This window comes from Peromyscus eremicus, chromosome X (assembly GCF_949786415.1).
Source record: "Peromyscus eremicus chromosome X, PerEre_H2_v1, whole genome shotgun sequence".
Taxonomy (NCBI): Eukaryota; Metazoa; Chordata; class Mammalia; order Rodentia; family Cricetidae; genus Peromyscus; species Peromyscus eremicus.
In genome coordinates, this window is record NC_081439.1 from 132,192,543 (window position 1) to 132,206,552 (window position 14,010).

Below are 14,010 nucleotides of genomic sequence, written 5' to 3' on the forward strand. Positions count from 1 at the left end.
TAGGATCCCCTGGAGCTGGAGTTACAGGTTGTTGTGAGCCACCTAACACAGGTGCTGAGAATAAAACTTAGGTCCTCTGTAAGCTATGGGCTATGGGCTGCTCCTAACTGCTGAACCCTATCTCTAGCCCAGTGATAACTTATTTTATTTACTTATTTAGTGTGGGTGCACATGTGCACATGCATGTGTGCACATACAGAAGTGAGAGGTTGGCAGGTAGTGTCTTCCTCTTTATTTTTTCCTGCTTATTTTATTATTTTTAAGGGATTTGTTATTTTATGTGTATGTGTGTATGTACATGCATCATGGATGTGAAGGTGCTCAAGGAGGTCAGAAGAAGGTAACAGAATGGTTCTGGAGTCACGGTTGTGAGCTGCTGTAGATGTTGGGAACTGAACCAAGTCCTCTGCAAGAGTAGTAAGCACTCTTAACCACTGAGAATTTTATCCAGCTTCCCCACCTTATATTTTGAGAAAAGGTTTCTCACTGAACCTGGACCTTATAGGTTGACTAGACTGGCTGGCCAGAGAGCCCCTGGGATCCTCTTGTTTCCACCTCTGCCACATCTATTTATTTGTTTAAAAATGGTGCTGGTGATCATAACTCACGATTCTCATGCTTGTTTAAGAAGTACTTTACCCAGGGATACATCCTCCCAGCCCCTATTTTAAAGTTTACTTTGGGTATTTTTCAAGTCGACTGGTCACTTATTTATTTACTTATGATGGTGTCCCAAGTGCTGGGTTATAGGTACGTATCACCAAGCCAGACATGATTTATTTTTTAATTTACTGTTGCATGGAATAATAAACAACAGAGATCTCTCCCCACTCCACCTCCAAGGTCTGGGTACTAAACTCAGGACCTCACAAATGCGAGGCAAGCATCCTACCAATAAGCTATACTTTCAGCCCACAGATGGGCATTCATAACCTTTTTTTTTTGTCATAAACATGTTTTGGTTTCTAGATTCCCCCTCAGGAAATAGTTTGAAATACATAAAATAAAATACGCAGAAAATGATTTATGATTTTTTGAGAATTGATGCTAAAATAACATGTGCTTCTTTCGTAAATCATTAATCAGATCCAGTAGATCTGATTAATTAAGTAGATCTAACTATAAAAATTAGAGCCGAGTGGTAGTGGTGCACGCCTTTAATCCCAGCATTCAGGAGGCAGAGGCAGGTGAATCTCTGTGAGTTCAAGGCCCTCCTGGGCTACAGAGTGAGTTCCAGGAAAGGCACAAAGCTACACAGAGAAACTCTGTCTCAAAAAAAAAATTAGAAGCAGTAATGAACACATATGATATTTCATGTATCTACAATAAATACAATGTAATCTGAAAAGATTTTTATTTTCTACTGGTGATAGTCACATACTTTCTTGGTACTAAAGACCAAATCCAGGGCCTTACACATGCTAAGCATGTGCTCTACCACTGAGCTACATGCCAAGGCCAGAGCTACTCCCAATATTACCATGAATGACCTATTGTCTACAACTGTCAGTGAACAAAAATGGAATGTTTTTCCCAACAGAGGTCACAAATCCCTGAATTGTCAATCTGAGAGTCAAAGCCCTTAATTTAGAGATCTAAAAAGATATAATTCCTTGAGGCACTGAGACTGAACTCAGGTCTGCAAACATGTTAGCATTCTACTACTGAGCTACAACCTTATCTCTGAAACACACAAATAGTAACAGCAATTTTCATTGCCTGGTGAATTATCAGAATGTTTTCTAACTTGTTGTTTTGTTTTGTCGAGACAGGATTTCCTCTGTGTAGTCCTGGCTGTCCTGGAACTCACTCTGTAGACCAGACTGGCCTTGAACTCAAAGATCTGCCTTGTCTCTGCCACCTGAGTTCTAGGATTAAAGGCATGCAGCAGAATGGTTTTTTTTTTCTTTTTGGTTTTTCGAGACAGGGTTTCTCTGTGTAGTTTTGGTCCCTGTCCTCTGTAGACCAGGCTGGCCTCGAACTCACTGAGATCCTCCTGGCTCTGCCTCCCAGTGCTGGGATTAAAGGTGTGCACCACCACCATCCGGTGTTTTTTAGCTTTTAATCTTTGTACCTATATATATTTTCTAAGTTTCTTACTGTAACAGTATTTGCATAATTTAAAAAAGGGCTCTGCTTGGTGGGGTGATGTCTACCTGCGATCCCAGAACTTGTGAGGTGGAAGCAAAAGGATCAGAAGTTCAAGGTCATCCTCAGCTATATGAGGAGTCTGAGACCAGTCTGGGGTACATGACACGTTGTCTTAAAAAAAAACAAAGCCAGGGGCTGGCAAGATGGCTCAGAGGTTAAGAGCACTGGCTGCTCTTCCAGAGGTCCTGAGTTCAATTCCCAGCAACCACATGGTGGCTCACAATCATCTGTAATGAGATCTGGTGCCCTCTTCTGGTGTTCTGCCTGCGTACATGCAGAACACCGTATACATAATAAATAAATCTTAATAAAAAAAATGGTTAAAAAAAAACAAAAAACAAGCCCAAAAAGCTTAAGGATAACGTATTTCTGGGGCTGGAGAGATGGCTCAGCAGTTAAGAGCACTGGCTGCTCTTCTAGAGGACCCAGGGTTCAATTGCCAGCACCCACATGGTGGCTCACAACTGTCTGTAACTCAGTTCCAGGGGATCCAACAACCTCACACAGACACACATGCAGGCAAAATACCAATGCACATAAAAAAAAGAAAGGTATCATATTTCTGATTGTTTTGTCTTAATCTGGAAGAACTTCTAAGGAATACTATACAAGTACTTAAAAGCTACATTTTTAATAAGGTAGCATCACTTTAAAACATACTTTTGGGGCTGGAGGTGATTCAGTGGTTAAGAGCATTGGCTTCTCTTTCAGAGGACCCCAGTTCAATTCCCAGCACCCACATGGCAGTTACAACTGTTACTCTAGTCGCAGAGGATCTTAAGCCGCCTTCTGGCCTCCTCAGAAACCAAGACTGCACATTTCATACAGATATACACATGCAGGCAAAACACCCATATACATAAAAAATAAATAACTATTTAAAAAAAAACTTTCAACTGTCCTAACTACTTGGGTTTTATAATTTTAATCATTCCCATGATTTTACAAGCCAAAAAAAAATCCACTAGATTTATTTATCTTGGAATTTAAAAGAACAAAAAGCAAAATGTCACAATTTGCAGACGTTTGTATATTTTTTTTGCCAAGTACAATTCCAAAAACAGCTAAAAATATTAGAGCAAATTAGTCCTTAATATGCTCTAATACCTTCTGCTGTTTACAAAAACACAAAACCTAGAAACACATGGAAATTTGTATTTTAAAAATGAATTACTAAATATGTGTAGGAAAAATCAGAATATAACACATCAAAGCAATGTCAATACATACCTCAAGCAATGGAATTTTCCCTTAGTAGTTTGGCATACTGAGTCTGTTCATTTATAAAGGATATCTCTTTCATTGGTAGAAACTAATGAAGATTTGGGATTATCAGGAATTGGACACAGATGAACAACTTTCAACAACTAGGCAAGTAAACATAAGGAACACTAGTATATATATAATGTTTAAATCATTTATAAAAATGCTAGGCATGCTGGTACACACCTTTAATCCCAGCACTCAGGAGACAGAGGCAGGCGGAGTTCAAGGACAGCCAGGGATACTACACACAGGAAAAAAACAAAAAAAATAAAAGAATCAGATACAGTCCCAAATTGGGGGAGAACACCCAGGAGTATTAAAAGCCCCAAACAAGCCAAAATATTTTAAGATTTTCAAAATCAACTCACATGGAGAAAATTAAGATCATGATGCAAAAGTATTAAATCCATGGTTTAGTAGAAATATGGAAGGTTACAAAGGAGAGAGGAAGCCTAGGTAGAAAGATTTTACAAACACAGAGATGCAACAACTTCTTGGTTAATAGAACCAAAGGATGTAAACATAAATCAAATACCAATCCTTGTTTCTAATTCCATTCACAGTCAAGACTCTGGTTAGCTAGACTTCTGTTGCAAAAAATGTTCCCACAGCAAAAGGAGACACAAATGAACAAGGTTTGCAAAGATCAATGCAACCATACTTTAAAAAAAAGAGAGAGAGCCGGGTGGTGGCGCATGCCTTTAATCCCAGCACTCGGGAAGCAGAGCCAGGCGGATCTCTGTGAGTTTGAGGCCAGGCTGGTCTACAGAGCGAGATCCGGGAAAGGCACAAAGCTGCACAGAGAAACCCTGTCTTGAAAAACCAAAGAGAGAGAGAGAGAGAGAGAGAGGGAGGGAGGGAGGGAGGGAGGGAGGGAGGGAGGGAGGGAGAAGTTGCATACAGCAGCATTTTACAAATTTGCTAAGCACTGTAAAATATACTATGCTGTATGTACAATACAAACCTTGCAGGCAATGTGTCCTGATCAATTTTAGCAGACTGGTTGCTTTGGGGAAGCAGGGAAATTAATGTTAATCATGGGTTGGGGTTTAGCTGGACTGTTTCTGGGTTCTATAAAAGGAGCCTGGCATAAATATGCAAATTGCTAACACTTATGTCTGGGTCAAAAAGTACTCAGGTAGCTACCACATGAGTAAGGTATATGGGCTAGGAAGACTGTAGTTTAGGAGAACAGAACCTCAGAATGACCTAGGGAGGATAGGAGAGCTGAAAGCTCAGAGGATCTAGGAGGTTCTAGTTTTAGCTCCTACAGGCTGGGAGAATTAGAACAAGTGCTGTTAACATTGGCTCATCAAGGGCAGACCTGGGCCATGACAAGAAAGGAGTAGGTTTACTCACACACCTCCTTCACTACCAAAGTCTTGTTCAAAAAATAATAAAGCCAGGTATGGTGATATACACATCTAATCCCAGTACTTGGGAGGTGGAGTAGGATTAGTGATTTAAGACCAGCCTCAGCTACATACGGATTTTGAGGCTAGCCTGGGCTACATTAGACTGTTTCAAAAAATCAGAAAGTTCTAGGCCAGTCAGTGCTACACAGCACCACTGTCTCAAAAATAAAAACATACACACATTTAAAAAAAATACCAACAAGTGAAAATCAGTAAGAGCTTAAGGGCTGGAGGTATAGGTTAGTGGTAAAGTATTTTCCTAGAATAAAAAATCAAGAGAACTAAGTATCATTTAGTACCATAGATAGCTTCTGCTCCTGTGGAAGTCTGGACCTCACAGGCTGGCACTATTGAGCATTACTATGTTAACAGAAAATAAACTATGTTGGAAGGAAAAGCCCTGTCCTAGTTAATGTCTGTCAGTCTCCTGGGGCAAAACTGTAGGGGAAGGAGGTTCTGTGAGGATATCTACAATGTGAGCCCTGGAGGCCCAACAGGTAGAATGGGAAGGTGACAGAAGTTGGCCTAAGAGTGATCCCCTCCAGAACAAATTCAGTGTGGAAATGGGACAAGATGGATGGACAGGGAACTGCTTGTTGCCTCTGATGGTAAGAGTAATAGCTTAAGAATATGATGTAGCTTGTAAGGAAAGCTGAGCCTGCCTGGCATACCTGGTATACAGCTGCCTGAACATCTGTACTACATGCCTGAAAACACAAGAGTTCCCATTCCCAGGCTCCAGCTTGCCACTCACACCTGCCTATTTTGATGTACTGAGCCAGCCACTCTGAGCCAGCCCCACATATTCTCTTATGCCTCAGCTACCAGGCATCTGGTCTATCCTTAAGACTCATTTTGTCCTACTGATGCTTTCTCCTGGACTCAGCTAAAGTTTCCTTACTATTCAGGTATTGACTGCCATTTAAAACAAAGAAAACCCATTCTCTGCCTCCATTCCCCAAATCTAACCCTTTATGTGCTCCCTCAGTGGCACACACTTTTCACAATCATAGCGGTCAACCCCTTGGAAAGTCACAGCCCATTTGCCCATCTGTACCTATATTAGGCCGGGATTAAGGACAGTCCCCAGTAGCTAGCAATTACCCTACATAACAGAAGTTCAAGCAGTAAAGGTTATATGAATAAAGTATTGCTATATATACTACAAAAGTCATAGAGAAATGAAGCAACAGCAATTAGTTCCAAATACTTACAGGATAATTAAAACAGGAAAGAGGCAGAAAGTCCAGCATCTGAGGGATACTTTTCAGCCAGGCATCCAAAGAAGCTACCACAACTTAGAATGATTCAAAATAAAAAATATTTCATTTTCTTCAAGATTCACAAAGAGGAAAAAGCCGAAATTCTTCTCAAGTAAAATGTCTTGCCTGAAATGCCCTGCTCACATGAGGACATTTTATGAAATGGAAGCTTCCAAAGTTTTATTTTCTAGCGCTGTTAAAAACAACTTCCTCCTAGCCCAATTACACTCTAATCTCTAAAAATAGTACTGTAGTCATAAATTTGTGTTTATCTACTCACAGTTTTCCCCCTAAAAGTCTACAACCAAATGGCCACCCCTTCGCTTACAATATTTTGAAATTTAAAAATGCATATATCCTTTGACCCAGCAAGTTCCACTTCTAGAACTTTCTCTTACAGATAAACTTATCACTGAGCTAAATAGTATCTACAAGGAAGAATGTATATCATTAGCATTTTTGGGTGGACAGGATTTTGCTATATAGCTCTGAATGGTCTGGAACCCACTATGTAGAACAGGCTGGCCTCAAATTTGCAATGATCCTATTGCCTCTGCCTACCAAGTACTGAGATTACAGGTGTGTGCCACCATACTGAGCTAGTATTAATGAAATTTTAACAATTAGAAACACAAATACCCATTAATAGAAAACCAGTTAAATGAATTATAGTACATCCCATAAATAGACTATATAGCCCCAATAGTTAAAAAGAATGATATGGTTCTTTATGAACTAATTCCAACAATGTCTAAGATACATTAACTAGAAAGCAAGCTCTGCAACTATGTACCATATTTTATAGTTCAGGTAAAAGATACATTCCCACACATTCTTGTGTGTAAGCAGACACAAAATACATAAAAACACACATTCATAAACATTCAGAGTAAGGCACTAGACCAGTCAAATTGGCAGCCAGCAGGATAGTGGTTTAGCAAAAGATGGGAATGAAGGAAGAAAGTGGAAATTAGTGTTCACTGAGCACAGAACTACAGCTTTATTTTTAAAAAAAGAGATCTGGATATGGATTGCAATAATAGGTGTACAACAATCTCAACATACTAAATGGCATGGTAACCATTTTAACATAAAAGTTAATATTAATATGGTAACCTTTATGTGTATTTTGACTAAAACAAATTTAATATATGCTGGAGCTTGTGGTACATGTCTGTCAGTCCAATAACTTGGAAAAGTTAAGGCAGGAAGACTACAAGTTTAAGGCCAGCTTGGGCAATTTAGTGAGACTTTGTCTCAAAATACAGTTAAAATTTTAAGATTTACTGGTTTTATTTTATGTGTATGAATGTTTTGCTTGCATGTATGTATGTGTACCACATGCATGTCTGGTACCCACAGAGGTCAGAAAAGATTCCCTGGAACTGGAATTATGGATGGTTATGGATGCTAAGAACTAAACCTGGGTCCTCTGTAAGAGCAACAAGTGCTCTTAACCACTGAGTAATCTCTCCAGCCTCTTTAAACATACTTTTTAAAAAGAGTCAGAGCCCTTATAACCTTAGTTGGCCTAAAGATCTGTCTGCCTCTGCCTCTCAAGTGCTGGAACTAAAGGTGTGTACCACTACACCTGGCTCTTTGAAAAATTCAACACAGACTCTTCTGAACTCTTATCATTTTATCAAAAATCTGCTTTTGTGAAGATCTGCTGTGTTCAAGTCTTGTGGAAGCACTGTAGCCCACATCTACCAAGTCAAGGAGAAAATGCCTTAGCACTGCCCCTAGCTCAAAGCAGGTACTCAAAGCAGGTGAATGAATAAATGTTGGCTAATAGGACCACCATCAAGCTCCCCAAATGTAAGGAAAATCAAAACACAACTTTACAGAGAAAATAGGAAAAACAATTAAGAGATACTTTGTTTTATCTAAAGACAGCATTTGATAAATTTGAAAATTTAATGACTAGCTCACCAAATGGCTAAGACAAAACCAAGTGTTTTCTAGACATCATCCCACGCCAAAATTAAACACAAAAATCAGTATGTGGGAAAACACGGGGCAAACTTAAGGGGGAAATGGGTAATAGAACACATATGACATGAAACCAGAAAGTGGGGGTTCCATAGAGAGGACTAGCAGGACAAGGCAGGGGAACAGAAAAGGGACTGGGGAAGAATGAGCAACAGAACAGAATACATATGAAAATACCATAATGAAACCATCATTTTGTAAGCTAATTTAAAAAACTACAAGGGCGGGGCTGGAGAGATGGCTCAGAGGTTAAGAGCACTGACTGCTCTTCCAGAGGTCCTGAGTTCAATTCCCAGCAACCACATGGTGGCTCACAACCATCTGTAATGAGATCTGATGCCCTCTTCTGGTGTGCAGGCATACATGCTGTATACATAATAAATAAATAAATCTTTAAAAAAAACAAAAAACTACAAGGGCTAGAGAGACATAAATAGGCATGACACCAAGCCTAATGATCCCTTAGTCTAACACACACACACACACACAGAAATTTTAAAAATGAATTTATAAAAGAATTTGGAACAAACATGAACTTATGATGTACATTAAATATGTATATATTATAAATACATCAATCTTTTCAGAAAGAAAATAAAAGTGAAAATCAACTAACTCTTAGTAGAAAAAGACTTTCTTTTATAAAAAATTGTATGTTTATTCCCATATGCATGCCTGATGCCTGTGGAGGGCAGAAGAGAGTGTTGGATCCCCTAGAAGAGGAGTTACACCCAACTGTGGGTTCTAGGAACTGAATCCAGACCCTTTGCAAGAGAAGCAAGTGCTCTTTTTCTTTTGGTTTTTCTTTTTTCTTCCCCCCCCCCCCCCACCGAGACAGGGTTTCTCTATGTAGCTTTGCGCCTTTTCCTGGAACTTACTTGGTAGTCCAGGCAGGCCTCGAACTCACAGAGATCCGCCTGGCTCTGCCTCCCGAGTGCTGGGATTAAAGGCGTGTGCCACCACCGCCCGGGTTTCTCTATGTGTCCCTGGCTGCCCTGGAACTTGCTCTGTAGATCAAACTCACAGAGATCCATCTGTCTCTGCCTCCCAAGTGCTGGACTATAAGGTGTGTGCCACCACTGCCATGCAGCAAGTGTCCTTATGTTCTTAACCACTAAACCATCTCTCTAGCCCCCAGAAAACATTTTCTAAAAGCAAAAGAAATCCTAACATTTTTTAATGAGTACATATTACACATGTGTGTACTATAGTGCATATGTGTAGGTCCAAGGACAACTTGTGGGAATCAACAACTTACAGGAGATGGTTCTCTTCTACTATATGGCTTCTGGGGATCAAATTTAGGTCATTAGGTTTGGTAGAAGTATCTTTAACCCACTAAGCCAATCATTGGGCTGTCTGAGATTTTATATAGAAAGACAAGCAGTATCAAAAAATAACTGAGTAGGAAAAATATCTGCACTATGACAAAGAGTCAAAATTCTTAATATATTAAGAGTTCTTACAAAGGTTAGGTATTCAGTTCAGTGGCTCTAGAAAGTACAAGGCCCTGGCTTCTTATAGATCCACTTAAAAAGAAGTATCTTGGGGGTCTGGAGAGATGGCTTAGCAGCTAAGAGCACTTGCTGCTCTTGCAAAGGACCTGAGTTCCGTTTTCAGCACTCAAGTGAGGTATCTTACAACTGTTCATATCTATAGCTCCAAGAGGATCCACCTCTAGCCTCTACAGGTATCTGCACTCATATACATACACACCCCTAAAGACACAGACAGAAAGACACACTCAAACACAGAATTAAAAAATTATTCTGATGGAATAATGAATACAGAACATGAACACACAATTCACATAGGCCAGATACAAATGGCCAATGATTACTGAGGTTCAACTTCAGTAATAATGAAAAGAGAACTGATTTAAAACATAGCTATCTAATTATGAAGCCCCAGGAACTAAGACAGCCATTTGGAAAGGCGATGTGCCAATACCTACCAGTACCTCCAAGTCTAGGCAGCCATTCTTCAAAATGACTGGCTTATGAAGAAGTTCTACTTCAAAGTTTTATTCTTTTTTTTTGAGACAGGGTCTTATTATGTAGCCATGTCTGGCCTAGAAATTGCTATGTAAACTAGGCTGGCCTCTAACTCACAAAGATCCATCCACCTGTCTCTGCCTCCCAAGTGCTGAGATTAAAGTTATACACCACCATGCCTGGCAATTTTTTAAAAGGAGAAAAGATATGATACACTTTACAAGTAAAGACAAATTCTATTGTTTGAACTCAAATGGTTATGTTTTTCTTATTTGTAAGAAGTAAGATTTTTTTTTCTAAAAAAAAACTATCCATCTTTTCTATATTTCTTTGGAGAAACATGTAGTGTCATTACTACCTTTTTCATAAAGGCATTTGTAAACTGAGAAAAATACTATAAAAAACGCAAACCACTCCCAGCTCAACATCTATCAGAAGAAACCCATCTTTGTTCCTATTACATTTATTCCACAGAATTCCTGAGATAAAGCACTAGCTATATAACTCCGACCAGTATAAATATGTAGAGCACAAAGAACAGTCAGCCAGGTCTGGAGCACGCCCCATCACAGTAAGGAGAATGACAATTAAAGTCACAGGATCAAGAGCAGAACCAAACCTGGGACCTGGAGGCAGTGCTATGGTCTTCATTTCCTTCTATTCTCCTCTACCTAAAACTTACTCCCACAGATAAATAGGCTATTGGGGGAGGGGGTAATGTGCATGTACACAATAGATTTATGAGGTGTAATAAATACTAGATACAGAGAAAATGCTATTTGGGGGTCTCGGCTGGAATTACAATGCAGCATGTGTGAACAGCCAACATTTTCTTCTGTAGAAAATGGGAAAATTCCATTGGAATGATCTGTTTTATCACACAGAAATCCAGGTGACAAAAACATCAAATGTGGAATAACCATTGATTTAAAAAAAAAAAAAAAAAGCTTGAGAGGTTTGAGTCTGATAAAAGATGAGAAATTACAGAACAATTCACTCTTACAAAACTAAAGTCGATACAATAGTACCACACAATGGTACCCCACTGCAGCAGATCTGTCACCTAAATGTCAGGTCTACAATGTCTTGGCTCACCAGCTTTTCCAAAAGCACTTATTCTGCTCTAGAATCCCAAGAGCTGCACATGTGTCTGAGTACAGCAAGCAAGCACCATTAGCCATATTCTCCAGGACTGTTCTGTGACATTTTCAGAAGGGTGTCCTTCTAGGGGACCACATACCAGTTCCTGTATCTACTTTTTGCTAACATTGACCAGTAAGTCATTTAGCCCAAACCAAAGCAAAGAAAGCATCATGCTGAAGACCACTAGGTAAGAGCAGCAGCATAGGTGAAGAGCTCAGGACAAGCACTCTCCTGCTTCAAGGTGAACTGAAGCTGCAGATCACCAGTTCCAGCTCTAATCTGACACCCACCCCCAGATCACATTGTGACTACCAAGTAACTCTACCCAAACTGAACTGACCTTTCAGGGCTCAGGGAAGTGACTTTTTTTTATTATATGGCACAGTTTGGCCAGGTTATGTTTTTCATCTTGTGGGTACTTTTATACTGTCCAAGAGTAATGTATCTTTTTTTTTCCTTTTTTTTTGTTTTAAAAACAGATGGCCAAACCAGGACATATACTAAAAAAAAAAAAAGGAAGGTTACTTACCTGAGCCCTAACATCCCAGCTACCATGGAATCCTGTTGGAGCTGGTCTACAGAAGCAAGGTGTATTCTGGGGAGTCACATGTCACATCAAAGCAGGAACTGGTGAGTCTGTATTTTTATGGAGCCTAAAACAAAGAAAATTGTAAGTTGAAAGTCCCCATTGAGCTGCACCTTTTTCCCAAGGCTTTTTGGGACATTTTGAAGATAAACACAGACAAAGTACTATGTTACTTCCCAGCTCATCTAGTTAGAAGCAAAGAATAAATTACTGCCATATGACAGAATGCTAAAATAAAAACAAGATTTATGCTTGTCAGAATCGAAACTCAGAGGTCTTGACACCTCTGAGGAACACTGTGAAACTACAATGCATATACCACAAGTGGTGATTTCTTATAAGATTTCTTCTACCAAGTCATATAGAAAAAGTCAAGGATAGAATGTGTTCAAGAGTGCATGCAACATCAAAATATCACCTCAAAAAGAACACACCAAATCCAGAAGCCAAGTCTCCCTTCTGCTTCCAGCAGTCAAAGCTGCAAGGAACTGCTCTAGCATCACACAAAGGGGCTTTCACCTTGAGATAAAAGACAAAAAGCACCAGGAGAGCCAAAGCCATCACCCAAAATATAGAAGTCCATCTCTAACCAATTACTTTAAGCCTCTCAAATCAGTAAATCTCAATGTCTATAAAACATTGAACTGATGGGTCTTTTGACTTTTTTGTTATTTTTCTTTAAAAAAATTGAGATTTTATTTATTGTTATTTTATATGTATGAGCATTTGTCTGAACGAATGTTCACCACCTACATGCAGTGCCTGCTGAAGCCAGTAGAGGCCATCAGATCCCCTGGGACTGGAGTTATAGACCACTGTGAGCCTCTATGAAGGTAGTAGAAATTGAATGTAGGTCTTCTGGAAGAGCAGCCAGTGTTCTTAACCGCTGAGCCAGCTCTCCAACCTTGCTACTTTTTTAGGCAGTTCAGGATGTCCTCAAATTCAGATCTTTCTGCTTCAGTCTCTTCTGGTTTTGAACACATTTTCAAATAAGGATGTTGCCATCAAGATACCACCATTTCCTTGTTAAAACCTAAATTGCTCCATATTAGCTAATTTCAGATACCTGGCTCTCCCAGCAATAATACTTTTATCTTTAGACTAAGAGAAAAGCTTACATTATACAACTTAAGACTACAGTCACTCATTGGGTCAAATCCAGATGAAGGGCAACAGCAACCAAGTCCTTGGCAGCTGACTGCCAGTTCCCTAGATGATGCCTATAGTTATCTTTTAAGGCTCAGTAAAACCTCTTAATTCCCATAATTTCATTAAGTCATAGAATTAAGTTAATATTTTTTGGACACTTGCCTAATAAAAACCAAACCAATACCTTGTTTGGGAGGGCCTGCAAAGTCACAAGTTCTCAAGACCACAATTTTATCTATATTCAATTTTATTGTTTTATTTTTTGCAGTACTGGAACTGAAATCAGTGCCCTACACGGGCAATGCAAACACTTTACTACTGACGAAGCCACGTATCTTCAGCCCTTGTTTCATTGAGAGCTGAACTAAGCTTTATTCTAAGGTCTTAAAGAGTTTGAGATCTTTAATTAACTCAAGATTTCACAGGGAAAAAGCTAAAAATGAGTACAGTTAGATAAAAATCCAACAAAAAATGTTCATGCTATACCTCCAGCTCTTAGGAAAGGAAGATAAGCACACTTTTACTAAGGTTTGGCCAATAACAAGAGTCCAGACATCCACATGCTAGCAGAGTGCCCAAAAGTAAAAAGGCCAATGTTTATTCTGGTCATACTGCCCCTTTTAACATGAGAATAGTCATGTCTGTCTTCTCTCAGAGTCTTGCTACCACTCAGTCATCCCACATACTATATCTACCATGAAAGTGGTCTTTTCAAGTATTTAAGCCACCACACACAAATCAAAGTTTCGATGGAAAATGTTCCTTGGAAGAGAAAAGCAGAAGAAAATTGTGGAAAGCAGAAGAGCACACACACTTTCTGACACTTTCTGTATAAACAAGCCCCAGAAGAAGGGAACCACTGACATTGGACCTCCCTGAAATGGTGAGTAGGTATAGTGCTCTGATTAGACAACAGCAGAGTGACTACAAAAGGCTGTGATGGGTACTGAGGACTTATTACGCCCTTCCCTTGGAAGAACAATAATGTTCTCTACCCAACAAAAAGATTGTTTCTGTCAGCCACATGGCCTGGTCTGCACAGATGTTACCAG

The 14,010-nt window shown here is 39.5% G+C and overlaps 1 protein-coding gene across 1 annotated transcript in view; it reads right to left on the reverse strand.

The window, feature by feature from the left end:
- The window catches only part of Mecp2 (methyl-CpG binding protein 2), a 60,935-nt gene extending 49,065 nt beyond the window's left edge, over nt 1-11,870 (reverse strand). The window contains exon 1 of the mRNA XM_059250445.1: nt 11,753-11,870. Coding sequence (XP_059106428.1) covers nt 11,753-11,778 — 26 coding nt within the window. The 5' untranslated portion in view covers nt 11,779-11,870. The remainder of the gene's footprint in view (nt 1-11,752) is intronic.
- Between the last annotated feature and the right edge of the window lie 2,140 nt (nt 11,871-14,010).